The sequence below is a fragment of the Vipera ursinii genome (genome assembly GCF_947247035.1).
Source record: "Vipera ursinii genome assembly, chromosome: 7".
In the NCBI taxonomy this organism is placed as follows: Eukaryota; Metazoa; Chordata; class Lepidosauria; order Squamata; family Viperidae; genus Vipera; species Vipera ursinii.
In genome coordinates, this window is record NC_139521.1 from 24,680,445 (window position 1) to 24,707,703 (window position 27,259).

A 27,259-nucleotide genomic window follows, 5' to 3' on the forward strand; every position below is an offset into this window, starting at 1 on the left:
CCATTTATATCCCGCCCTTCTCCGAAGACTCAGGGCGGCTTACAATTTAAGCACAAACCAATGTGCTTAGCAATAGCCTTCATTCTATGTATATGCCTGCTTATTAGGGCTCCCCCCCCCAGCGGCATTATTACAAAGTCAGCTTATTGCCCCCAACAATCTGGGTCCTCATTAAAATTTTAAAAGTTTATAAATGTTCAAAATGTAAAAGATTTAACCACAGATTTAGAAAAATATCTAATTTAAAAAATTAAATTTTAACAGTTAATTTAAAAATGTAACAATATGTAAAATGTGCCCTTTGATATGCACTTCTTTTTACAGGAAATCTCTGGCTGCTTTCTAGGAGATGCTTTGCTCTTAGCCCTCTATTCCCTGACTTGAAAATTATCCCTTTCCTCCGTCTAGAAGTGTTTTATACAGTACTTATCTTTTTCCTCCCTGCCTTCTTGCTCTTTGGTTGCCACTGGTCACTGCTGGTGTTTTCCTCCCTTATTCCATATAGGAAAGCTGACTGGATAGTTAGTTGTATCTTTAATATTAGCTAAGGACAGAATTCAATAATATTCTGGTATAGCAGCAGGTTAGTTTAGATCAGGGGTCTCCAACCCCCAGTCTGTGGACCAGCACTGGGCCATGACATGCCATAAACAGGGCTGCAAACAAACAAATCTCCATCTGCAGGATGCAGGCAGCATGTGAAACCATGCCCCCTCCAATCTGTGGAAAAACCTCTCTCTATGGAACCAGATCCTAGTGCCCCAAAGGTTGGGGCCACTGGTTTAGATTATCAGAAAAGGCTAGGCTAAGTAGACTAGCAGAATAATCATGGGGAAGAGATGCTTGACTATGCTTAAAGGTAGAATCAATCTTAGTAATACAGGAGATATTTAGTTTTTATATAAAACATCTGAAGTTCATTCTAATTATGCAGAAGTTACAACTAACACTTTGGTAGCCAAAGATATATACACCTTTGTTAATTTTTTTGCTGCCTATCTCACTATGGGGCTATTCCAGGCAGCTTACATAATAGAAAGGAAGAAATAAAGAGTGTAAGCAAAACAGAAGTAAGATAATAGAACAATAAAATAAACAATGAAAAAGAGCACAAAAAGAATACATCAATGTGATAGCAAAAAGATGTACTAGTGGAGAGTAGAGTCCAAGGAGAGAGAGGGGGAGTCTGCCATCAATCCAACAGCAACCTCCAGCATACAACTCCTGCATTTGTTTCCCAGATTAACCGGCTGAGCCAGGTATTTAGGACGGTGAGGGCAGATCTTACCTTAGAGAGTAAAATGTTCCAAAGGGCAGTTGCTGCAGTTCTTCTGGATCCTGACTGACAGAGTTCTTTGACTAATGGGATCCAAAGTAAGCTCTCTCTGTCGGCACAAGTAGGACATACTTTTATGAAATAAAAAAGGGACATTCACCTATGCTTTATTTTTTTTCTTTGCTTTATTGACAATGCTAGATTAGGAAAGGATATAAATTAGATAAAATCCCAGGTCTTTCTGAAACAAGATTTTGTTGTTGTTGTTGTTCCAGCATGCAGGACAGAAGTTGTGAGCAGCCTGTCCCTCTCTCTGTAATTATGAAAGAGCCTCATCCTTTTGAGAAAAGCCCTTATGTTGGAAACTATGAAAACAATTCTGAGGATTCATTATGTTGTGAACTCTTTTATGATTCCCTATCAGATATACAAGATGGAGACTTTTCAAATGAATTATCTGCCTTTCTTAGTCAAGATGAGATAAACAAAAGCCTTGAACTTGCTCATCAATCTATTAATTCTGTTGAAGAAAAGCAAGAGTACCCTTACTTGAACACTTCTTCAAACTCACCAGAAAATGCTTCTTCTGGGCAAGCCAAAGCACATGACAGTTATCCTTCCAAGAGAAATTGTGCAACCAGCTCCACCTCCTTGTGGCTTTCATCTCAAACTTCCACAGAGCAGCAGGGTCAGAATGCATATCCTCAAGGGAAAAGTGGTATTTTAAATGTTACTGGTAAACAAGCAAATGCTTTTCCCATGCTGCCTGCAAGACCCAGTTTTATCCAAAGTTTTAAGAATGCTGAAAGGCATAGATTAAATGCCCTAAAGGGAAACCCTAAATCTAAATCAGTTTTGGCAAGTAATATCCTCTTCAAGAATAAGCTATGTGATAAAGCTTCCACTTTGATTGAAGAACTGTCTTCTATTTTCCACGAAGTAGCCAAGATGAGAGTTGAGAGTCCAAATGGAAATTCTTCATCTCCTGATAGTGGATATCTTTCTCCTAAGAGCAAGCAATTAGCTTTGTCAAATTCTTTAAGGAATTCAGTACTTGAAACAAGTTTAGAAATCACACTAAAAAATGAGATCCCAGAAGTCACTCAGGTTAAAGAATGTGTGCTCCAAAGAAAAGAACGGTCTCAGATTGGTGAGACTATCTCTCAAAATGAAGTTGCAAAAGAAAGTCAGAATCAGTTATTTCCCCCTCGATTTATCCATAAACTGAGGAGTCAAGAAATTCTTGAAGGAAGCAAGGTTCTACTTCAGTGCAAGGTTGCTGGAAACCCGGTACCTCAGATCAGGTAAGTTTTGAGTATTCATCTCTGAGTAAGTATTCATTGATATACCTTTTGTATGATCTTCCATTTCCTTTCACTTAACATTTTCCACTCGGCACATCTACCAGTGGATCAGTAGTAAAAATACACATACATTCAACAGTTTTATATTCCATTCTGTCAGTTAGGTTAGAAAGGAAACTTGCAAAATTCAGTTTTACCTAATAGGAGGAAGGGAAAAAATATCCACCTTTTTGTTTTTTTTAAAAAAACCAATGGTTCCCTAGTGAACTAATAAAATAAAAAAAGATTCAGTATTTTAATAACCTATCATAGGAAAATTGTTGTTGTTGTTGTTGTTGTTAGCTGCAAAGTCGTGTCCGACTCATCGCGACCCTATGGACAACGTTCCTCCAGGCCTTCCTGTCTTCCACCATCTTCTGGAGTCCATTTAAGCTCACGCCTACTGCTTCAGTGACTCCATCCAGCCACCTCATTCTCTGTCGTCCCCTTCTTCTATTGCCCTCGATCTTTCCCAGCATTAGGCTCTTCTCCAGTGAGTCCTTCCTTCTCATTAGGTGGCCAAAGTATTTGAGTTTTAGCTTCAGGATCTGGCCTTCTAAAGAGCAGTCAGGATTGATCTCCTCTAGGACTGACCGGTTTGATTGCCTTGCAGTCCAAGGGACTCGCAGGAGTCTTCTCCAGCACCACAGTTCAAAGGCCTCAATTCTTTGGCGCTCAGCCTTTCTTATGGTCCAACTTTCACAGCCATACATTGCAACTGGGAAGACCATAGCCTTGACTATACGCACTTTTGTTGACAGGGTGATGTCTCTGCTTTTTAGTGTGCTGTCTAGATTTGCCATGGCTTTCCTTCCCAGGAGCAAGCGTCTTTTAATTTCTTGGCTACAGTCCCCATCTGCAGTGATCTTGGAGCCCAGGAAAACAAAATCTGTCACTACCTCCATTTCTTCCCCATCTATTTGCCAGGAATTGAGAGGGCCAGATGCCATGATCTTGGTTTTCTTAATGTTAAGTTTCAACCCAAGTTTTGCACTCTCCTTCTTCACCCGCAACAAGAGGCTCTTTAGTTCTTCTTCACTTTCTGCCATTAGAGTGGTATCATCTGCGTATCTTAGGTTGTTGATATTTCTTCCAGCAATCTTAATTCCAACTTTTGATTCATCTAGCCCTGCCTTTCTCATGATGTGCTCTGCATATAAGTTAAATAGGCAGGGCGACAGTATACAGCCTTGCCGGACTCCTTTCCCAATTTTGAACCAATCAGTGGTTCCGTGTCCAGTTCTCACTGTTGCTTCTTGACCCACATATAGGTTTCTCAAGAGACAAATAAGATGGTCTGGTACTCCCATCTCTTTAAGAACTTGCCACAGTTTGTTATGATCCACACAATCAAAGGCTTTAGCATAGTCAATGAAGCAGAAGTAGATGTTTTTCTGGAACTCCCTAGCTTTCTCCATGATCCAGCGTATGTTGGCAATTTGATCTCTAGTTCCTCTGCCTCTTCGAAATCCTGCCTGTACTTCTGGTAGTTCTCGATCCACATACTGCTGAAGTCTAGCTTGTAGAATTTTAAGCATGACTTTACTAGCATGAGAAATGAGTTCAATGGTGCGATAGTTTGAACATTCTTTGGCACTGCCTTTCTTTGGAATTGGAATGTAAACTGATCTTTTCCAATCCTGTGGCCACTGTTGAGTTTTCCAAATTTGCTGGCAAATTGAGTGTAGCACTTTTACTGCACTGTCTTTTAAGATTTTGAATAGCTCAGCTGGAATACTGTCACCTCCACTAGCTTTGTTGTTGCTCAGCTTTTCTAAGGCCCACTTCACTTCACATTCTAGGATGTCTGGCTCGAGGTCAGTGACCACCTCATTGTGATTATCTGGGACGTTAAGCTCATTCTTGTATAGTTCTTCTGTGTAATTTTGCCACCTCTTCTTAATCTCTTCTGCCTCTGTTAGGTCCCTGCCATTTTGGTCCTTTATCATGCCCATTTTTGCATGGAATGTTCCCTTCATCTCTCCAATTTTCTTGAAAAGATCTCTGGTCCTCCCTATTCTATCACCTCTACTGTATATTCAACAGGAAAATTGACAACCTAGTAATTCAGGATGAAATGGCTGTGGAATATTGTGGTTATTGCCTGGAGGAGATAGGGTGTTTCTACCAGAGTAACCAGTAACCAATTGGAGCAGACTTAATTGCATATAATGAATAAGTTGAGCAGGCAGACCACAGGGAACAGTTTATTTTGGCAGAGTGAAAAACCTAGTTTGGATATCAAGCAAGACTGTAGAGACTTTGCAATGGGTGAGTGGGTGTTTGAAGGTGCCATTGTTAATTCTTTTTGAAGGGTAATTTTTTGGGGAGGGGGTGCCTTCTTACATAATATTCACCAGGCAGGAAGAAAATCCTGACACTCTGCCTCCATTACCATATTTTAAGAGAATCTAAATCCTCCCATTTTAAATCTACATTTGGTAAATAATGAGGATTCTTTAAAGGTGCATCTAGTGTTGTTAATATAGGCTATTTGATATAGTCCATTTGTCTGAATTATTTATGTTAACAGGAATACAATAATGCCAAAGTCATCTTGTTCTCTGAATCTTGTCCATCACACACACACACACACACACACACACACACACACACACACACACAGAGAATGAGAGAGAGAGAGAGAGAGAGAGAGAGAGAGAGAGAGAGAGAGAGAGAGAGAGAGAGAGAGAGAGTGTTTAAGGACCTGCCTCAATCAGTCCTCCCAAGAAGCAGAACTCTTGAAATGGACATCATTTCAAAAGGAACTTTTATTGGGAGATGTTGACAGCAGGAATAGAAGGCAGGATCTGAGGATTTCCTGCACAAATCAAAAGAATCAATAGTAACCCCAGCCCAACTATCCATCCGAATGGTTCAAAGAGGCCAATCTGCAGGTGTGAACATGCTGTGGGAACGGGGCAATAAGGCACCGCTTCCAAGCTGTTAAGTCTCTCTGTGCTGCTTCTTCATGCTTGGTGATAAGGCAGATGGCTGGAGGCACATTCCATTCTCACCCCAATAGAGAAACATCAAAGAGGACAGAGCAAGGAACAGAGCAAAAGGAAATACACATCAGCAACCCCAAGCTTCCCCCTCCCTTCCAGGAGAATGGCAGAACCTGAAAAGAACAAGAAACTCCATGCCCATAGAAGGACAGGGTTCTGACATGCTACCCCCCTTAAAAATGAGAGATCCACCTGGAGAAAAATAAAATAATAACAGGGAGAGAAAACTACATACAATTTAGTTGGGTTTATCAGGATACTGGGCATGAAACCTTTTTAACAACCTAGGAACCCTGACACGTCGTTTATGCACCCACTCATTCTGGGAAGATGGGAGATCTTTCCAAGCTATTAGTATTGTGTTGATCCATGGTGTTTCCTGAAATCCAGGATCTCCTTGACTTGTTCTCCCTCCACCATATTAGGTGGAGGAGGGGGAACCATAGCTGGTCTTAGAGGTGAGCTCAATTAACATTTTAATAAGCTACAATGAAATACCGGGTGAACCTGTCTAATTTTACGGTTACTGGATTGATGACCCTTTTAATGGGGAATGGTCCCATGAATTTGGGCCCTAATTTCTTTGATGGCTGTAGATATTTTAAATACTTTGTTGATAAGTATACTTTTCCCCCAACTTTAAATAGCTTAGGTTCTACTCGCTTCTTATCTGCCTGCACTTTGTAAGCTTCCCTAGCGTTGTCTAATGCCTTTCTCACTACTGGCCACATATTTTGGAGCTGTGTAATCCACTCCTTCAGGGATGGGATGGTGGGTTTGTTGACTGGCAATTCTGGCACTGGGTTGAAATTTTGTCCTGTTCTGACCTGGAATGGGGTGTAACCCATGCTAGAGTGAACAGCATTGTTGTAAGCCACTTCCGTGAAAGGACGTAGATCAGTCCAATTGTCCTGTTGATCATTAATAAAGCATCTTAAATATTGTTCCAATACTGAGTTTGAATGTTCTGTCCCACCATTTGTTTGTGGATTGTGAGTAAATGACAAGCCCTGGGCAGTCCCCAGGAGGTCCAAAAAGGGTCTCCAGAACTCAGAAGTGAATTGCATCCCCCTGTCTGAGATTATACTTTATGGAGCCCCATGCAATCGGTAGGTTGTACAAACAGCTTTGCTACAGTCTTAGCCATGGGAATTTTAGTGGACAGAATGAAGTGCACCTGTTTGGAGAATACGTCCATCACCAACCAAATGATGGTGTTTCCTGCGCTCTCCGGTAACTCCATGATAAAATCCATGGAAATCTCTCGCCAAGGCGCTGCTGGGCTTGCAACCACCTGTAATAAGCCTGATGTTTTTCCCTGCCTTTGTTGTGCCACTACACAAATGGGGCAGCTAGCCACATAGCTTTCAATGTCTTTCTTTATGGATGGCCACCTAAACTGTCTCTTGACCAGGTGGAGCGTCTTCACGAAGTCAAAATGCCCAGCCACTTTTGAATCATGACATAGCTGTGTGAATTTCAGTCTTTGGGTTTTTGGCACGTATAATTTTTCCCCCACCCATGGCAGTCCATCATTCATCGAGCACAGGTTTTTATGGCTCAAGAACCACTCATCTGTTTCCAGAGCCTGTCTGAACTCTGTTCTGGCTGCACTATCTATGCGTTTTGGTTTCTTTGTCTGTGACCTTGTGATTACTGGAGCCACTATCTGTTTAGATGGCATGAGAGGGTACACCACTTCTGTTTTTATATTATTATACTGTGGTAGCCGTGATAAAGTGTTGTCTAGGAAGTTCTCTTTCCCCCCCCCCCCCGGTATGTATTTAATAGTGAAGTTAAACTGGTAGAAATGTTGGGACCACCTTGCTTGTTTCAGTGACAGTTTCCTTGGGGTTTTTAAGGCTTCAAGTTTTTTATGATCAGTCCATACCTGGAAGGGGATTTTATTCCCTTCCAGGAAATACCTCCATATAAGGAGAGCCCAGACCACCACATAGGCTTCCTTCTCCCACACTGCCCACCTCTGTTCTGTTTTGGTGAGTTTCCTGGATGTATAGGCACAGGCTTGTAGCTGGCCCTCTTGGTTTTCTTGGAACATCGCTAGTGTCTGCCTGTATGACAAAAGGTTTTTCTATGTCTGGATGTTTTAGGACCAGTTCAGCTGAGAAAAGTCTTTTTAATTTCTCAAATGTGGTGTGACACTCCATAGTCCCATAGTCCATTTCAATGGTTGGCTAAGCTTCGGTTCACCCTCCCCTTTCGACTTTAGTAAATTGATAATGGGGAGTGTGATATGTGCAAAGGAGGGGATGAACTGATGGCAGAAATTAGCGAACCCCAGGAAACTTTGCAATTGCTTCCTTGTGCGTGGCAGTGCCCATTCCAGCACTGCCTTGACTTTCTCTGAATCCATCTCTATCCCATTATGAGATATGCAATACCCCAAATAGTCATTTTTTCCTTATGGAACTCACAATTTGACAGCTTGGCATAGAGTCAGGTGGCTCATAATCTATTTAGTACCACCCTGACCAACTTTACATGCTCCTCCTTTGTTTTGGTAAAGATTAAGATGTCATCCAAGTATACAAGAACCCCAGTAGTTATAGTGTATACCTTTTTTAATGAAAATTATCAGCACTTTTGATCAGTGACGTCATCAAAGTAAACAAACCGATGTGGTGTTGATTACATCAGCAGATCATGGCCCTATGCGGAAGTAACCACCCTATTTTCAGATAAGGCGAGCGGAAGTGACGTGTTGGCCTAAGCCCATCAGGATAAGCAAGAGTAACCCTAGCAACCCTATTTTCAGATAAGGCATCTTGAACCTAACACCATCAATAAGTTAAGGAGGTCAAACCTCTGGGTACATGATTAGCTTAACCCTAGACTAACTCTATGGACATTCAAAACAAACAGAATAAGCTAAAAAAGTAAATAATTAACAGAGGCCTGTGCTTTTGGGAAACAAGCCCTACTTTGGGGAGCTGTGAAATAATAATAATAAAAAATGCTTTTTATTTCTAATCATTCTAGCCTAATGATGCTTTTAATTTTTGTGGAGTTTTAAAAATCAGTGCCTCAAAAGCAGGGAACAAAGGAGGCCCTAAAAGGCGGCCAGGGCTTCCATTTAACCACCTTTTTTCTAAAAGGTATTTATTTCTAGGAGGTTTTAAAATCATTTTCTCGAATGCAGGGTGGGGAAAAAAACATTTAAAACCCGCAGCTGGTTTTTACCTTTGTAAAAATCTAAAGTCACATATTTTGTCAATTGAGCCCTCAAATCCACATGTACATGTAAGCGTACAAAGCATGGCCTTAATAAAATTTATTCTGCACCCCCTACAGCAAAAAGACAAAGAATATTAACAGGAATTAAAATGCTCACAAGGGGCAACCAGCCAGGTGGGAAGTAGACTTGTTCGGGCATGTTAGGGCTGCAGATCTGGGCAAGCGTGTTTGTGCCTGATAGTAAAAAGGGGGGTTAGGCCTTGTTCGGAAGATGCCTGGGCATGTCATACCCCATGATTCTGGACAAGTGCAAGGCTCAAGGACGTGTCATAGAATGTGCAAGGGAGATTGTACAGGCAGGTCTGAACAGCTAGCGATTTAATTCCAGCAGTCTTTTGAAGATGGCAACCTCTGGTTCCAAAGCTGATTTTAAAACAACTGCAAAAGCGAGCATCACACGGAATGACACAAGGCCCCAGGTGGAAGAATGTGACAAAATCTGTTGCAGGGGTTATGATAAAGGAATTTTTTTATTCAGTCCCATTTTGCCTGGCTGTAGCATGATGTGCTGTAACTTTAACGATGAGATGCAGAGTACTTACCATACAGCCTGTGAAATGATGAATGATGCTACATTATTTCCCTGCAATGGTAAGTAAAATATGTTTTTATTTATGTTAATGTAAATGCTGCTGGCGCCGATATCACACTAGCAGGATGTGCTTTATATTTTGCAGACTCCGAATTAATAACGCCTAGACAGCAAACACTTCAAGACACCCCAATTTTATATTCCTGTGGTAATCGCAGCGGTCACAAAGCTTTTGCAGATTTTTTTGATCTAGACTATAACTGGGGTTCTGAGCTATCCCAGAGATCATGCTACCAACCCTGTGAGTTAAAGAGCTGCAATTTTTGTAAAGACTGGCTTGCTTGCGACTGCGGATATGCATTGGGGGCTACAGGCGGGTCACCGTATTGTAAAATAGTGTGTTATGGGGGTTTATCTTCAGATTCTGATAGTAGTGATGAGGGGTATTTTTCTGATGATGGAGCCATGCCACCCCTCTGAACTCTGTATAACCAATAAAAGACTGTGTTAATGTCAATGCTTGACCATTTGTCAGTTTTCTTTCCGTATAATGATGCATGAAAAGTTTCTAAGCTGTATTTATTATATGCCAGGATGTGTAGGTAGTTATGGAGGTGTGAATAGCCTTTTTCAGGAAGCTAGAAAACATGATAAAAACCTGACCATGAAACAAGTCAAGACGTGGCTGTCAGGCCAAGATGCTTATATGCTTCATAAGCCTGCAAGAATTAATTTTCCTAGAAATAAAACAGTAGTGTCTGGCTTAGATCATCAATGGCAGGCTGACCTCATAGATGTCTCCAAGTTTTCTAAGGAGAACCATGGAAAAAAGTACATCTTAACAGTTATCGATGTGTTATCTTAATATGCCTGGGCCTCCCCTTTATCTGATAAAACAGGGAGGGAAGTTACAGCTGCCTTCCAGAATATCTTTGAAACAGGACGCGCACCCCGAAAAATACAGACAGATGCAGGTAAAGAGTTCTTGAATATACCGCTGAAGAAACTTTTAGCATGTTATGGCATTCATCATTTTGTCACTCATAGTGAAACTAAAGCAGCCATTATAGAGAGGTTTAATGGAACCCTAATAAACAAACTCTGGAGATATTTCACAGCTAGAAATACATGTCAGTATGTAGACATTTTGGCAGATACTCTTCAGGGGTACAATAGCACTTACCATCGTAGCATTGGGACTGCTCCTAATACCGTAAATTTGTCTAACGAAAGGGATGTGTGGATGAAGCTTTATGGGGTAGCTTTAAAAAGTAAAAGAAAGAAAAATGTCTTAAGGTGGGGGATCATGTCAGAGTATCCAGACTGAGGGGTAAGTTTGAAAAGGGCTATCAGCAAACCTATACAGATGAGATATTCATCATCAAAGAACTGGAGACAAGGGGGGAAAGAGTTGTGTATAGATTAAATGATTACATGGGTGACCCTGTAAAAGGGACTTTTTACTTTGAGGAGTTTCAAAAGGTTCCTGCTGACCAACAGTGCGTATACAGAATAGAGAAAATTATCCAAAAAAGAGGGCATGGGAGACAAAGAGAGTTTCTAGTCAAATGCACTGGCTGGCCAGAGAAGTTCAACAGTTGGGTTAAGGAGACTGAAGTACAACATCTTTGATATGGAGGAGTTTTACATCACCCTACCCAGCAATGCATCAGCAGCAATTTTCCCCCAAAACAAAAATTCTAATTTTACTATTCAATTAGTGAGATTGTTGGATCTTCCAGGATCATGGGAAGTAGGGCTAGCAGAGATACAGTATCCACGTAGTTGGCACACATTAACTTCACCTGGATATTTTAAAATTGCTAACGAGAGAAAGAGATGGCATTTTTCTTTGAGAAGTGGGTACTATAACAGCATCCGACATCTGTTAGAAAATATGAACAAGCTTATATCAAACGTCAGGGACAGACCTAAGACAACCCTACATTATGATTCAGTGAGTCGAAAAATTAATCTTAAAGGAGATGAACCGCACACCATTCTAATTAGCGGAGAACTTGGACATCTGTTAGGTATGTTCCCTGGATTCAGCACCTTATATGTTTACACAGACATTGTAGAGCTCCAGATAGTGGGTGACTTCTATGTGCCATTACTGCGCTGTGTGCCTGTGCAAGGGCAAGACAATGATTCTGTCACAATGACCTATGACCATCCACATTATGCACCGGTCAGCAAACATCACATCGAAACCATTACCATAGAAATCAAAACCGATCAGGACAAAAATGTATATTTTTATCATGAGAAGGTGATTGTCAAGCTTCATTTTAGGCCTCGGAAAAGTGAAGGATGGTTGTGATCAAGGAGCACGGGAACCCTCAAGACTACATGGCTTACTACAGGGCACAAGTTGGTGGCGGCCTTCCAGGCTTTCGAGGAGCACCCATTATGTACGGGACAGGTTTAGGGGGTCTGTTCCATGGGCTTTTTCGAAAAGCAATGCCTTTTTTGAGGCGAGGATTAGAAATCATTAAGCTGCATGTGAAATCTGATGCCAAAAACATTGCCAGAGATGTTGCGGGGCATCTTGTATCCCGTGTTGTTGAGAAAGGGCAGGATGGATCAGGGATGATCATAGCCAGGAGAATTACGCATTGGGCCTGCCTATTCCATTTAAAAAGAGAAGACTTGTGAAAAAGACCCACCATACCAAGAGGAGACGTGCGCAGAAGAGGAAGCCCTGTGACAAGGAAGACATATTCTAATACAATATGGGATTTATTCATTCTGCTTCAGAGGAATGTGTTAAATCAGAACTGGATCTTTTTCAACTGGCACCTACACAGACCAGTATTGAAAACAGTACCTATGTCGAGATCCCACCTTTATCAGCACTGACACCCAATGCTCCCCTGGAATTTTTTTATCACAGGGCATGGTGAGCATTACACAGATTTAAACAACACCCTGCTGTATGTGAGTTGCAAGATTGTAACGGCTGACGGATCGGATATTGATGCGGGGCTAGGGTGGCCCTGACCAACTACCCCATAGCATTGCTGTTTAATCAGCTGGATGGAGCCTTGGTGGAGCAGTGGACTAATGCCTCCTTAAGTAACACCAGCTGCCTGCAATTAGTGCAGGTTCGCATCCCACCAGGCTCAAGGTTGACTCAGCCTTCCATCCTTCCGAGGTAGGTAAAATGAGGACCCAGATTGTTGGGGGCAATAAGCTGACTTTGTAATAATGCCGCTGGGGGGGCGAAAGCCCTAATAAGCAGGCATATACATAGAATGAAGGCTATTGTTAAGCACATTGATTTGTGCTTTAGATTGTAAGCCGCCCTGAGTCTTCGGAGAAGGGCGGGATATAAATGGGATTAAAATAAAATAAAAAATAAATGTTACCTTGGGAGATTGGTTCATTACACAGAGCCATCATTGCTATTCTTACCGGGCCATGATTGAACTGATTCTGAACTTGGTGGTGATGTGCTGGGTACCTAATTTATAGCTAGTGGTTTTTACTCAGACTCAGACCTCATGGAGAGTACTCTACTGACAGCCGCTGGGAACTCCAGTTTCAAAGCGAGAGCAAGACACATGGCAGGTAGTCATAAATGCTAGGGCCTCTTCATAGTGATCTGTTTTTTAAAGAAAGACTGATAATTAATGGTGTTGATGTGAAAGTCAAACTCACAAGAAGCAGAAATGAATTTTGCATGATGAAGGATGGCAATTAGAGTTACAAAGTGCAACTCTTGGCACCTTCTCTCTTTGTAAAACATGTAAAAGTAGCTCCAGGAGTGCGCCTTGGTCATGCAGAAGCTTTGCTCTCCTCCAATGCCAAATACCCCATTGATCGAGGGGGGATGAAGGTTTACAGCATTCCTGCAGGTAGCCTTGTGTGTAATCAGGAAAATCTATTTCTGGGTCAGCTACCTAAACAATTTGGGTTTGTGGACAATGCATCTTTTAGTGGGGATTATGAAAGAAACCTGTTCAATTTTCAACACTGCAATGTCAATTTTTGTGCCTTGCATTGTGATGGCAAGCAGATTCCTGCAAAGCCTCTTCAGCCTGATTATGAGCATGGTCTTTTTGTGAGAGAGTACATGCAGATGGTCCAGGCCACAGGCAAAGGCATGAAAGACAGGTCGCTGTTAATCAGCCAGGAAGAGTTTAACTGAGGGTATACTTTGTATTGTTTTGACTTGAGTCCTGATCAGGGTACTCTGAGCACTATTCTTTGATCAGGAATGGTAACCTCAGAGCCAAAATTAGATTTGCACAACCCCTCCCCAACACCGTCAACATGATTCTCTATGCAATCTTTGAAAACCTTATTGAAATAAGTCACACAAGGAATGTGCTCTTTGATTATATGTGAGTATGGACACAGTGCAACTCCTCCACTTGTTCTCTGGAAATAAAGACTTTCTAGAGGTCTACCCTTGTGACCTGCTAACCCAGAGACAAATCTCCAAAAGACCTTTTGTATTAATTGTAAATACCCACCCTCACACTCTGCCTGGTGAACACTGGCTGGCTCTCTACTTCCCATCTCCCGGATATGGTGAATTTTTTTATTCTTAGGGAAGACCGCCGGATAGCCCTGACTTTCCTGGCTCCATAGCGATGTTTTTAGAGCAGCAAGCTGAGAAGTACACATTTCACCAACGCCAACTGCAACACCCCAGCACTGTGACCTGCGGGCAACACTGTGCGTTTTTTCTACTGAACCAGACTAAAGGAGTAGACTATGAAAATATTTTAAAGATGTACTCCAATGTACTCCTATGTCGATATTAAAAATGATCAAATGGTAAAGCTGTTTGTAAAAACTATAAAGGTGGGAAGGGGACTTGGAACCTGTAACCATCACCAGTGCATGCAGACATGCCTGCCTTACTGTAAAATAAAGAAAAAGACTTACATGTTTTTACTTGTTTCACTGTGTTTTTATTCATTTTACAAATTGAGCCAGTCACCAAACCTGAACCTACTTCTAGGGTTTAATGTCCAAGGGCTAGAAGGGGCACTGGTAAACAGAGGCTTCTGAGTCCCAAAAGGGGCTGTCATAACAGAGTCGGGGCTAGTAGCAGTTTCATCCTTAACAACCAGAGAATCTTTCAACTTTTCTATTTGCTCTTTAACAGCTGTAGACCCCAACACAGAGGTCGGAACATTCACCTCAGGCATAGCATTCATAAAGTCATCCCAGCCTTTAGGTTTCCAGTTCTCAGTAGGGGCTCGATGCTGCGAGGCTCCTTTCACCAAGTCAAAAATATTAGTACCAGGGACTTCCGGTGGCTCCGCGGCGCCGGAGACAGCCTTCCCGGGCTGCCCGCGGCTCAGCTGTGTGATTTTTCGCCCGAAACAGCGCCGATCAGCTGTTCGGGCGAATTTGAAGCCCCCTCCTCGGGAGAAGAGGAGGGGGTGAGCCCCCAGGTAGGGGTCGAGTTCTCCGGGGCCGCCTGAGCTTGGAGCTCGGGCGGCTGAAGGATTGAACTCCCCCGTAGCCTGGGCTGCTCCCAGCTGGCTAGCGTCTCTGCTCCGGACTTTATGGAGCAGAGCCAGGCGTCTGCGACCATCCCTGCTTGAAGGAGAGACTATGAAAGGAAAAGAGCAGGCAGAGCAGTACAAGAGGGAAAGATGAAGAGATGAAGAGGATTATTTTATTTTACTCTCAAGCTTGATGGACTTTGCTTAAAACTTAAAGTGAAAGTGCGTCACAATTGTAAATAAAAGATGGCGGCTAAACCTCCCCCTAGAACTTTTCGGAGTGCTGGAAATTCTCCGGTGCAACAACAATCATTACTGCAGGCGTTGCATTCTCCTGATGTATTGACATCGAAGGATCTTGAAAAACATACCCAGTTAATTTTGGAGTCAATGGGTGTTAAATTTGTACAGATGGAGGAGAAATTGGAGAAATTGGAGCAGAGAATGGAAGAAAGGATGGAGCAGAAACTTAGAGAGATGAAGGTAGACATTTTGTCCTCAGTGCATAAAGTAGCTAAATGTGTGGAGGTGCTGGATGACCAAGTGGAAGACTTGACTCAAAAGAATGCTATATTAGAAGCAAAAGTATTGGAAATTGAAGATTTAAAAGACAAAATGGATAGCGAACAGAGTCTGGCTCAATTTTACCAGATGCAGTTTGCTGTTAGAATTAGAGGCCTAAAAGAGAATATTAAAGAAGATTTAAAGCAGCTGGTTTCTGAGGCTTTTGAGGGGGTATTGAACCATCCTGCATCTGAAATAAAACAAGGCATGGACAAAGTGTTTCGTGTGAATTCGTGGATTGCTAAGCAGAGAAAGTTGCCTAGAGATGTGGTGGTTTATTTTGTAAAAAGGGAAATTAGAGATGAAGTTATACAAGCTGCCTATGATACTAAAGTTGTGATTGCTGGTCATGAAGTTTTGGTTCTAAAAGAAATTCCTCCAAAGATTTTAAAGAGAAGGAAGGACTTTATATTTCTTGTGCAAGAGCTCAAGCAAAGAGATATAAGGTTCAGATGGGAGATCCCAGCTGGGTTGAGCTTCATGTATGATGGCAAAAGGTACTGTTTGGGTACTGTGAAGCAAGCGCATGATTTTTACAACAATGTTTTAAAAGCAACCCCATCAACACTTCTGGAAGCTGCAGAGGGATCTGGAGAAGGAGAACATCAAGAGGATGAAGATGGACAGATAGACGAGAAGGGTACAGGAGGAGATCAAGCTGTAACTCTTTTGGATGATCCTAGAGAACAGAGGGTGACGCGTGCTGCCTTAAAACGCTCAAAAAAGATAAAAAAATAAGACCAGTAGAAATCTATGGAACTTCCACAATATACTTATAGTCAAGTGGTAGTTGTGTTTTTAAGAGTTTTGGGATGATATGTATGGTAACAGAATTTTTAATTTGGAATTAATGGACAATTTACTACAGAGGATGAGGAAAAAAGTTTTGTGGGTTAATGCGGGTTAATTTGTGTAAGAACTATCTATTATAGCCTATTTTGGCTAGAGAGGTTAATAGGGATAGGTGCTTGTGATGTGTAAGTGAGAATATATCTAGGTAATAGTGAATTGTGGAAGAACATAGATGGGAATGATGCTAGTTTTCTTTTATTTTAGTTCTTTATACATATTTAGTATTGTTAAGGATTGGTTTACTCTATATAAGCTAGAGAGTGATGGATTTTAGAGTTTATAATTGTTAGTATATGATTGTTTATGATTGCTTTTTAGATATATACCTTGTATTTTGCTCTGGGAAGTCGGGGGGGAGGGGGGGAGGAGGGGAAGTAGAGGGGGGGGAGGCAGGGGAGGGAGGAGGGAGAGGGGGAGGGGGGGAGATAGGGGGGAGGTAGGGAGGGGAGGAGGGAGGGGGAAGGGGGGTTTTTCAAAGGAAAATTGTATTTTAAAACTTTTCAATTAAAAAAAAAATATTAGTACCAGGAATAGGGACCCCTTTGTATAAAAAGGTACTGTGATCATCCCTGGTTGAGACGTCCTGATGCTGTTTCATTTTGTTCAGCAAAAGTTCCACATTTTTCCTGTAATGGGTGCTCACACCACTTAGGATCTCGGCCATCGCTGTGTCCTGCGGAGATGGCTGTGGCGGTTGTTCTGGTAATGTTGGAAGTAGCCGAGGTTCTTCCAGTTGGTAAATGAGATTCAGTCTGTCATTTTCAGACTCATTTTGCCTAGTTAGTCTTAGATATCTCTGCAATGCAGAACTGTAGAGCTTAATCTTGTCATCCTCACACAAATCAGCTCTCTGAAGAATGGCACGCATCTTAGCATCCAACTGGTTAGTGGCTATAGCCCCCATAGTAGGGGGCCTGCCCTGTAGTTGCTCCATCTGATGACGCTATACCAGATACATTTTCTCGGCATGATCCATGGTTTATCCAGCTAACAGGCTAGTCAACAGCGGAATAGTTGCCCCTAGTAAGGGACCGATAAAACCACCCAACTGAAGTATGATCTGCTTCTTCTTTTTGAGTGAGACCTTTCTATCACTCAACTTTTTAATGACACCTTTCTTTCTCTTTAGAGACTGGAATTGTGAAGGTTTCAGAGGAAGGTTTCCTTTTAGGGTGTTCAGAGCTATTTCTGCTATTGCCCCCACCAGATCATTATTAGCATTGCATAAGATGGCTTTTCTCTGTCTTGGTCCGGCCTTTACTAAGATTTTTTAAAGCCCCCAATTTCTACGTACCCTCTCTGACATCTTAAATGAACTAGTGCTAAGGTAACTGGGCTACTACTTTTTACACTTCTTTTTCATTGTGTAAACAGTAGGCCAATCAGGTGGGAAGAGGCCTGTTCTCAACCTGTAGGGTTCTGGAGTGGTGGCTGCCAAATCTACCAAAAGGTACCCATGTGGTTTGCAAGTGGCATCTTGGAATACTTCTAAAAAATATTTTGTGTTAGTGGGATACATCTGCCTGGCCAGTGTGACAATTTGCATCTGATCATGGGGGTTGAATAAAAACAAATATTTGGAATTCAGAGCTATTGTTCTCATTTTCTTACCTTGAAAAAACAGGTTTTGTAGTATGAGAATAATGATCAGGTTTCTGTGATGAACGTACCATGTAAAAGCCTTCTCTATTTGATCGCTCTCACTGGCCGACGCCATGAGATCATCTATCATGGCTAGAGTAATTTGATTTGGCAGAAACAAATCATCATCTTTAAAAGAAGACGGAAGCCCCTCCATAAACTTAATATAAGGGAATTTATTAAGCAGTTCTTTGTACAGAGGTTGCCAACAGCTATAAAACCATACAATATTTTGAGGCAATTGAGACAACGCAACATCACCATTTTCTAACATTTGTTTGATAAAAAAAGATTTGCCAGAATTGGATGGACCACTTATAATACAGGAGAAGGGGTGTACAAATTGTGCAATATTTTCCACAATCCTTAATAGCTGTAAGGCACCTTACAGTAATTTTCACTCTTTAATAATCTTTTATTATATACTACTTTTATAGTTTTACGGAGGACTTTCATTTCTAGGGTCCACTGTTTCTTAACCCTAACAATCCCCAACTGTTCTACCCTGATCTCTTTTTTTCTCTCTGCACCAGACAGACAATAATCATCTACCAAATCTTTCAAGCTGTCAAAATTAACCTTATTGCTATTACCGCAGTTTAGTGTAATTCCCTTCACCTTTAGCACCGCTTCACCGTTGGACAAAGCATAAGCATACGTTTTGGGACCGGCCGCAACAAACTCTGTTATCGTAGTGTTTGGAGGAATCTCACTTGTCAGTTGGCCTAAATAATCACCCAAAGGATTATAAAATCTCTGCTTATAAAAATGACTGAATCGGTGTCATGGTATAGGCAACTATCACCCAGCCCATCCAGTAGCCTGTATAATTCCAGCCGCGCATAAGCTGTTGTAAAGCTGGCAATGAATACATTAGTGCATGCGGTTTTGGTGGGGTGGTTCTTGGCTGTTTTCCATGTCACAACGGCTGTCTCCATATCCACAAACTCGCATGAGGAAACATTGTAATAGGGTACAAAAAGATATTTGAATAGTTCCTCAGGATTTGTTACCACGGATGTGGTCAGGTGATTGGTGCTCTGCCCAAACTTGCTCCACAGAGAGTTTAAGAAGAGTTTAGCAATCTGCCTTTTAGCAGGATTTACCGTACTTCAATGTGGTCACGTCATAAGCGGATACCTTCCATCTTTTCATAATCCTGAATATATTGCTCTTTATCCTGTTCTGTTTTGCACCAGTCAGGGTAACCACTGGCTTCCTGTTTCTGTCTGAGATGCGTGTTCATATAACCTGAAAATAGTCCATTTGATGTTCTTTCAAAATGCCAGATCTCATAGATTTCAACAATTCTGTAACCTTTTTCTAAAGCTACATTCAATTCAACAGTACACCATGTCCCAGCCAGAGCTCTTTCCTCATCACTGTGTTTACAGGGGGTGGTTTGCAGTTTTTCTGTGCAGGTTGCTACATGTTCTCCCAATATTTTTTCTAACCAAGCATGTATTTTTCCCCCCAATAAGCCTTTGCTTTACCACATGTCCACCAGATAGGATAATACGTGCCTGAATTATGTTTACATTTCCAACATCTATCTGACATATTTTTAAACATTTTTGCTAATCTTGCTGGTGGGCAGGTGCCATCTGTAAAACATTTTATATACATTTTCTTTATATGCAGTTGACATTGTCAATTTATAATTTTTCTCCCATAGTTTTTACCATTTTCTAGTTCTATATTATAACCAAAGTTTTTGCCCACCTTGTCATTGTTTCTTTAGTTTGTTCACTTTCCATCTCCAAAATTAACAAAAAATTATACATTTTCTTAATTAGTTTCTCATCAGAGGTTAACAATATCTTATCAAATACAGTTTGTTCTTTACCATACTTTTTCCCATGGCTCCTGCTTCACCAAAACCTGCTAAACATAGTTCATACAGTATATACATGGTATATATGGACCAGGATTGCTATATTGTGTTAAGTTATTATGTGATTTATTTGGGTTTTGTTTAGCATACTGTGCAAATCAGTATAGGGTTTTTTTTTAGGATTCCTGTCATATTTTCTGGTGTGTTCAAGCCTACACCAATACAACAGGCCCTGGCAGAGGGGATGGGGCAATTGTAGAAATTAGATCAAACTAAGAAGATATTACAACCAGGGGAGGTGGTGTGTTTATGGGCCTCGGTTAGATTAGACTGGGAACAGCCAGGCCCTCACCTCATCATCGAATCCAATCCTAGAAGGCAGAATACCGGAGTGGAAATAATTCCAGAGGTGGTCTCTATAAAGGCTTTATGGCAGGCCAAAGGACGGATTTCAGTTGGAGTCCGGAATATTACAAACCTCCCTGTGAGACTGAGATTGGATGTTGTGGGGGCAGGTGAATCCAGCCACCCCAATTGTGCATCCTGATACTAGGGAGAAAACTGAGGGTAAGGTTTTAGTAGATCAGTTCTATTCTAAGAACATGCAGCTTCCCCAAGAATGGTGAGACCAGCTTTGGAGGTGGCAACAGCTTACAAAAAAGAGGAAAAACAAACCAGTAATTGGTCAAAGAATCCATAATTTTTCTCACCAGCAAGGTTAACTCTGATATATTTGACAAACAAAAGTTAAATTAATCACCCCTATATATCAGTAGGGACGCGGTGGCTCAGTGGGTTAGGATGCTGAGCTTGTCGATCGGAAGGTCGGCAGTTTGACGGGTCGAATCCCAAGTGCTGCATAACAGAGTGAGCGCCTGTTACTCGTCCCAGCTTCTGCCAACCTAGCAGTTCGAAAGCATGTAAAAATGCAAGTAGAAGAATAGGGACCACTATGGTGGGAAGGTAACAGCATTCCGTGCGCCTTTGGCGTCTAGTCATGCCGGCCACATGACCACGGAGACGTCCTCGGACAAGCACTGGCTGTTCAGCTTTGAAACGGAGATGAGCACCGGCCCCTAGAGTCGGAAACGACTAGCACGCATGTGCGGGGGAACCTTTACCTTTACCTTTATATATCAGCAGCACAGAGGCTTTTGTTGGCTACAGATTGCACCTATCAAAATTAGAGGAATTTTGTGTGTACTTATAATTATATAGCTCATTGCTTTGATTTTCTCACTAGTCAGGCCATTCTAAGCAAACTCTATTTCTGAAACAAACATTCATATATTTGGGAAGGAAGCATGAATTTATAAAGGTAAAGGTAAAAGTTCCCCTGCACATGTGTGCTAGTCGTTTCCAACTCTAGGGGCCGGTGCTCATCTCTGTTTCAAAGCCAAAGAGCCAGCACTTGTCCGAGGACGTCTCCATGGTCATGTGGCCGGCATGACTAGACGCCAAAGGCACACGGAATGCTGTTACCTTCCCACAGTTGTGGTCCCTATTTTTCTACTTGCATTTTTACGTGCTTTTGAACTGCTAGGTTGGCAGAAGCTGGGACGAGTAACAGGCGCTTACTCTGCAACGCAGCACTTGGGATTCGACCCGCCAAACTGCCAACCTTCTGATCGACAAGCTCAGCGTCTTTACCCACTGAGCCACCACGTATAATTATCACTCAATAGCCATAGGAAATAACTGGCATAACTGAAACTGCCTGTGCCATTCAAACTTGCAAAAATATGCATTAATTTCAATTGACATTTCTTCCAGTGCTTTACTTTTCATATAATGCTATCCAATAATTGTTAAATATTTGAGTTACCAAGTGATAAAATTAAGTATTTTTCTGGATTTGGATTTACAACTTCTTAAAGCATGTTATTTTTTATAACTTCATCACCCTACAATAACTCCTCAAACCTTCACATGCAAATTTATAAACAATGTATTTCTTGCAGATATACAACATTGTACATCTGGGATTAGTAATTCAGTCCTAAATATATAATTTCTCAGTTTTAGTTAGTTGCCTTTCCCCTTTGGTCATCTCAGAGTTTCATCATATGATGCAAAAAAGAAAAGAAAAAGAAAAATCTAATTATACCTACATTGTAGTCATACATCTAAAATATATCTGCTGTTTTCCTTTCACTAAGAAGGAATTGTTGAAAGTACCAGCTATGTCTTCATGTCATTCACTTTGCCTTAGCTTAATTGGGACCCATTATGGATAAACAACATGGTCTTAGTGATCATGTGTAGCTTTACTATATGACTAACATCAATCACCCCTGAGTTAGCCATTATATCTCCCCTGTTAATCAACTACTTCTACAGCAGCACCAAGACTGGTTTTGCTTTAGTTTGCTGGGAAGTGATTTGTAAAAGAATATGTACAGTTGAAAAAGTTCACATTGTCTTCCATCAAAAATAGTATTCTGTTTTGTTTTTAACTTTCTAATACAAAATTGGCTGATATCATACAAAACACAACTGTAATTTCATAGACTCTGTTCACAAACACATTGTGCCCACTGAGGAAGTAAATGAAATCATATGTCTAACATCTAATATCATACCTGTGTTATTTCTAGAAAAAAATATGATTTGTCACAAGTATCTATTGCTGCCCATTCATGGATTACTGCCTTGTCGTGGTGAAGGGGCTTGTGTAATTCAATGAAGCTATGAGCTATGCCGTGCAGGGCCACCCAAGACAGACAGGTCATAGTAGAAAGTTCTGACAAAATGTGATCCACTGGAGAAGGAAATGGCAACCCACTCCAGTATCTTTGCCATGAAAACCCCATGGAGAGTACCAAAAGGAAAAAAGATATGACGCTGGAAGATGAGCCCCTCAAGTTGGAAGCCATCCAATATGCTACTGGGAAAGAGCAGAGGGCTAGTCCTAGTAGCACCAGAAAGAAGTGACTGGGCCAAAGCTGAAAGGACGCTCAGCTGTGGATACGTCTGGTGGTGAAAGGAAAGTCCGATGCTGTAAAGATTCTTTCTCCATAGGAACCTGGAATGTAAGATCCATGAATCAAAGAAAGCTGGACGTGGTCAAACAAGAGATGACAAGACTGAACATTGACATCTTAGGAATCAGTGAACTAAAATGGACAGTAATGGATGAATTTAATTCAGATGACCATCAGGTATACTACTGCGGGCAAGAATCCCTCAGAAGAAATGGAGTAGCCTTCATAATCAATAAAAGAGTAGGAAAAGCAATACTGGGATACAAAATGACAGAATGACCTCATTTCGAATCCAAGGCAAACCATTCAATATCACAGTAGTCCAGGTCTATGCCCCAACCACCAGTGCTGAAATGGATGAAATTGACCAGTTCTATGAAGCCCTACAGCACCTTATAGAAGTAACAACCTAAAATGATGTCCTTATCATCATGGGGGATTGGAATGCTAAAGTAGGAAGCCAAAAGATAACCGGAATAACAGGCAAGTTTGGCCTTGGAGTACAAAATGAAGCAGGGCACAGGCTGATAGAATTTTGTCAAGATAATACGATGGTGATAGCAAACACTCCTTTCCAACAACCCAAAAGATGACTCTACACATGGATATCACCAGGCGGTCAACACAGAAATCAGATTGACTATGTGCTCTGCAACCAAAGATGGAGAAGCTCTCTACAGTCAATAAAAACAAGACCAGGAGCTGACTGTGGCTCAGACCATGAGGTTCTCGTTGCAAAATTTAGGCTTAAACTGAAGAAAGTAGGGGAAACCACTAGGCCACTCAGATATGAACTAAATCATATCCCTGATGAATATACAGTAGAGGTGACAAATAGATTTAAGGAATTAGATCTGATAGACAGAATGCCTGAAGAACTATGGACAGAGGTTCGCAACATTGTACAAGAGGAGCAACTAAAACCATCCCAAAGAAAAAGAAAAGCAAAATGGCTGTCTGAGAAAGCTTTGCAAATAGCTGAGAAAAGGAGGGAAGAGAAAGGCAAGGGAGAAAAATAAAAATAAACCCAACTGAATGCAGAATTCCAGAGAATAGCTAGAAGAGATAAGAATGCCTTCTTAAATGAATAGTGCAAAGAAATAGAAGAAAACAATAGAATAGGGAAGACCAGAGATCTCTTCAAGAAAATTGGAGAGATGAAGGGAATGTTTCATGCAAAAATGGGCACGATAAAGGACCAAAATGGCAGGGACCTAACAGAGGCAGAAGAGATTAAGAAAAGGTGGAAAAATTACACAGAATAACTATACAAGAATGAGCTTAACATCCCTGATAAACCACAATGAGGTGGTCACTGACCTCGAGCCAGACATCCTAGAATGTGAAGTGAAGTTGGCCTTAGAAAAGCTGAGCAACAACAAAGCTAGTGGAGGTGACAGTATTCCAGCTGAGCTATTCAAAATCTTAAAAGATGATGCAGTAAAAGTGCTACACGCAATTTGCCAGTAAATTTGGAAAATGCGACAGTGGCCACAGGATTGGAAAAGATCAGTTTATATTCAAATTCCAAAGAAAGGCAGTGCCAAAGAATGTTCAAACTATCACACCATTGCACTCATTTCTCATGCTAGTAAAGTTATGGTTAAAATCCTACAAGCTAGACTCCAACAGTATGTGGATCAAGAACTACCAGAAGTACAGGCAGGATTTCAAAGAGGCAGAGTAACTAGAGATCAAATTGCCAACATACGTCGGATCATGAAGAAAGCTAGGGAGTTCGAAAAAAACATCTACGTCTGTTTCATTGACTAAATGAGCATTTGATTGTGTGGACCACAACAAACTGTGGCAAGTTCTTAAAGAGATGGGAGTACCAGACCATCTTATTTGTCTCTTGAGAAACCTATATGCGAGTCAAGAAGCAACAGTGAGAACTGGACACAGAACCACTGATTGGTTCAAAATTGGGAAAGGAGTCTGGCAAGGCTGTATACTGACGCCCTGCCTGTTTAACTTATATGTAGAGCATATCATGAGAAAGGCAGGGCTAGATGAATTCTAAATCTTGGAATTAAGATTGCCGGGAGAAATATCAACAACCTAAGATATGCAGATGATACCACTATAATGGCAGAAAGTGAAGAGGAACTAAAGAGCCTCTTGTTGCGAGTGAAGAAGGAGAGTGCAAAATGGGGACTGCAGCCAAGAAAAGATGCTTGCACCTAGGAAGGAAAACCATGGCAAATCTAGACAGCACATTAAAAATCAGAGACATCACCCTGCCAACAAAAGTGCGTATAGTCAAGGCTATGATCTTCCCAGTTGCAATGTATGGATGTGAAAGTTGGACCATAAGAAAGGCTGAGTGCCAAAAAATTGAGGCCTTCGAACTATGGTACTGGAGAAGACTCCTGCGAGTCCCTTGGACTGCAAGGCGATCAAACCGGTCAGTCCTAGAGGAGATCAATCCTGACTGCTCTTTAGAAGGCCAGATCCTGAAGCTAAAACTCAAATACTTTGGCCACCTAATGAGAAGGAAGGACTCACTGGAGAAGAGCCTAATGCTGAGAAAGGTTGAGGGTAAGAGAAGAAGGGGATGACAGAGAATGAGGTGGCTGGATGGAGTCACTGAAGCAGTAGGCATGAGCTTAAATGGACTCCAGAAAATGGTAGAGGACAGGAAGGCCTGGAGGAACATTGTCCATAGGGTCACGATGGGTCAGGCATGACTGCGCAACTAACAACAATAACAAGCTATTGCTGGATTGTTTTACTGCTGTTATGAAAATATAAAATTGTCTCTTTTGCTCAAAAACTTTTCAGAGGTTTAAAATGAACTAGTATGCCTTTTGTTCCACTATTAATCACCACAACTGTTAAGTTCTTGGTTCAGTCAGGCATTGACAAGGCAGAGCGGTGAAACAGCAAGCATGTTTATTAAATAACAACAGAAGCAACCCTAATGGCTGCTGAACACCTTTATATACAGTTTGCCTCTAGCCAGCAACCAATAGATTTACAGTAACAATTCCCTCCCAAAACATAGTTAACAGCTTGGAGACAGGCAGTCTGGGTTGCAGTAACAAGAACTGTTAAGCAATCATTCACTTAAGTACAGCAATTAAGGTCACCACATTGTGCACTGATTGCAGCAATTAGGCTAAAACATTACACCCCTGTTCTGTTCCAGCCTACTACTGGCCCTGCAGAAATGTCAGGGACAACCCCTTTTCAAAGTCAATAGGCTGAAAGTAAGCCAACCAAATTTATTGACACAAATGAAATGAAACAGAGCAAAACAAATACTAACCATGACTAAATCAGAAGCTGTTCAAACGGTTGCCTTCAGCAACCAGCACCTCCCACACATTCCCCTTTTAAACACAGTTTCAAGGTGTGGCTTCTCTTTGCCTCCTCCCGAGGTGTCTCATTGCCCTCCTTTGTTCACTCCTGCTTGTCTGCCTCCTGCTTCAAGCATCCTTGAACAAAGCCAGCTGTGAATCATCTTTGTCCAAGCTTTCAGGCTCTGTGTAGAGGAGGTGAGATGTCTGTCTTGTTTGAAAACACAGCTCCACATAAGTTTCTGTGTTTAGCTGTGGTATTATCACACCTTGATGATGATAATGCAGTAGGCACACTGGATTGAGGGTGGTTGAAACTGTGATCATTTCTAGTCCAGGTGTGTCTGCCGGTGAACCTTGATGATGATGATGGAGCAGCCACACTGGATTCAGGGTGGTGGAAGCAGGGATCATTTCTTCTCCAGGCTTGTTGACGGATGAAACTGCAAAAAAATGAGAATGGGGAAAAAGGACACCATAGTGTTCTTTGTAGTCTGATCCTTGTTGTGTCCATCTCTTCTACAGGCTGTATGGCAGTTTTGACACCACTGGAATGACGCCAAAGGAGGTGTCTAGGTAGCTTAGACCAGGTAGAAGTGGGTCTGCTTTTGCTGATTCTATCTCCATGAGATCACTTAGTTCCTGGAGCTTTCAATTGACTTTGTTGCTTTGTTCAGAAAGTTGTGTAGTCTTTGTAACAGAGCATTCTGTATTGCTTCTGGGCTGCCGAAGGCTTGTTTGAGTCATGCCCACACATTGGCGAGAATGAAGGCTACTGCTAAGTTTGTAAAGCCGCCCTGAGTCTTCGGAGAAGGGCGGGATATAAATGGAATTAAAATAAATAAATAAATAAATAAATAAACTTGTCCCTGGAGAGTCAGGACGCGCTGATCTCACTCTTGTGATAATAACTGTAGATTCCGGCCCCAGCCACTTTATGAGTAGATCGAGTTCCTCCTTGGTGGTAAGGTGGAGATCAGCAATAATGAGTCTGAAGGTTGATCTCCAAGATCTGTAGTTCTCTGGACGATCATTGAACTTTGAGAGGTTAGCAGTGATGAGGTCTCGATGAGCCAGGCTGGTCTAATCTCTCATTCCTTGATGCTAAGGAAACCTGTGGTACCCCTTGGGTGTGAACATTCTCTGGTGAATAAGGTTGAGGTATTCCAGGATAGAAAGATGTTGTGGGAGCGTTCTGTT

At 41.6% G+C, this 27,259-nt stretch overlaps 1 protein-coding gene across 2 annotated transcripts in view; it reads left to right on the forward strand.

Annotated features, from left to right (window-relative positions):
- Positions 1-1,916: 1,916 nt before the first annotated feature.
- The window catches only part of PALLD (palladin, cytoskeletal associated protein), a 487,514-nt gene continuing 462,171 nt past the window's right edge, over positions 1,917-27,259 (forward strand). For both annotated transcript variants that reach the window (XM_083367271.1, XM_083367272.1), the window contains exon 1: positions 1,917-2,580. In XM_083367271.1, the coding sequence (XP_083223397.1) occupies positions 2,036-2,580 (545 nt within the window). In that variant the 5' untranslated portion in view covers positions 1,917-2,035. The remainder of the gene's footprint in view (positions 2,581-27,259) is intronic.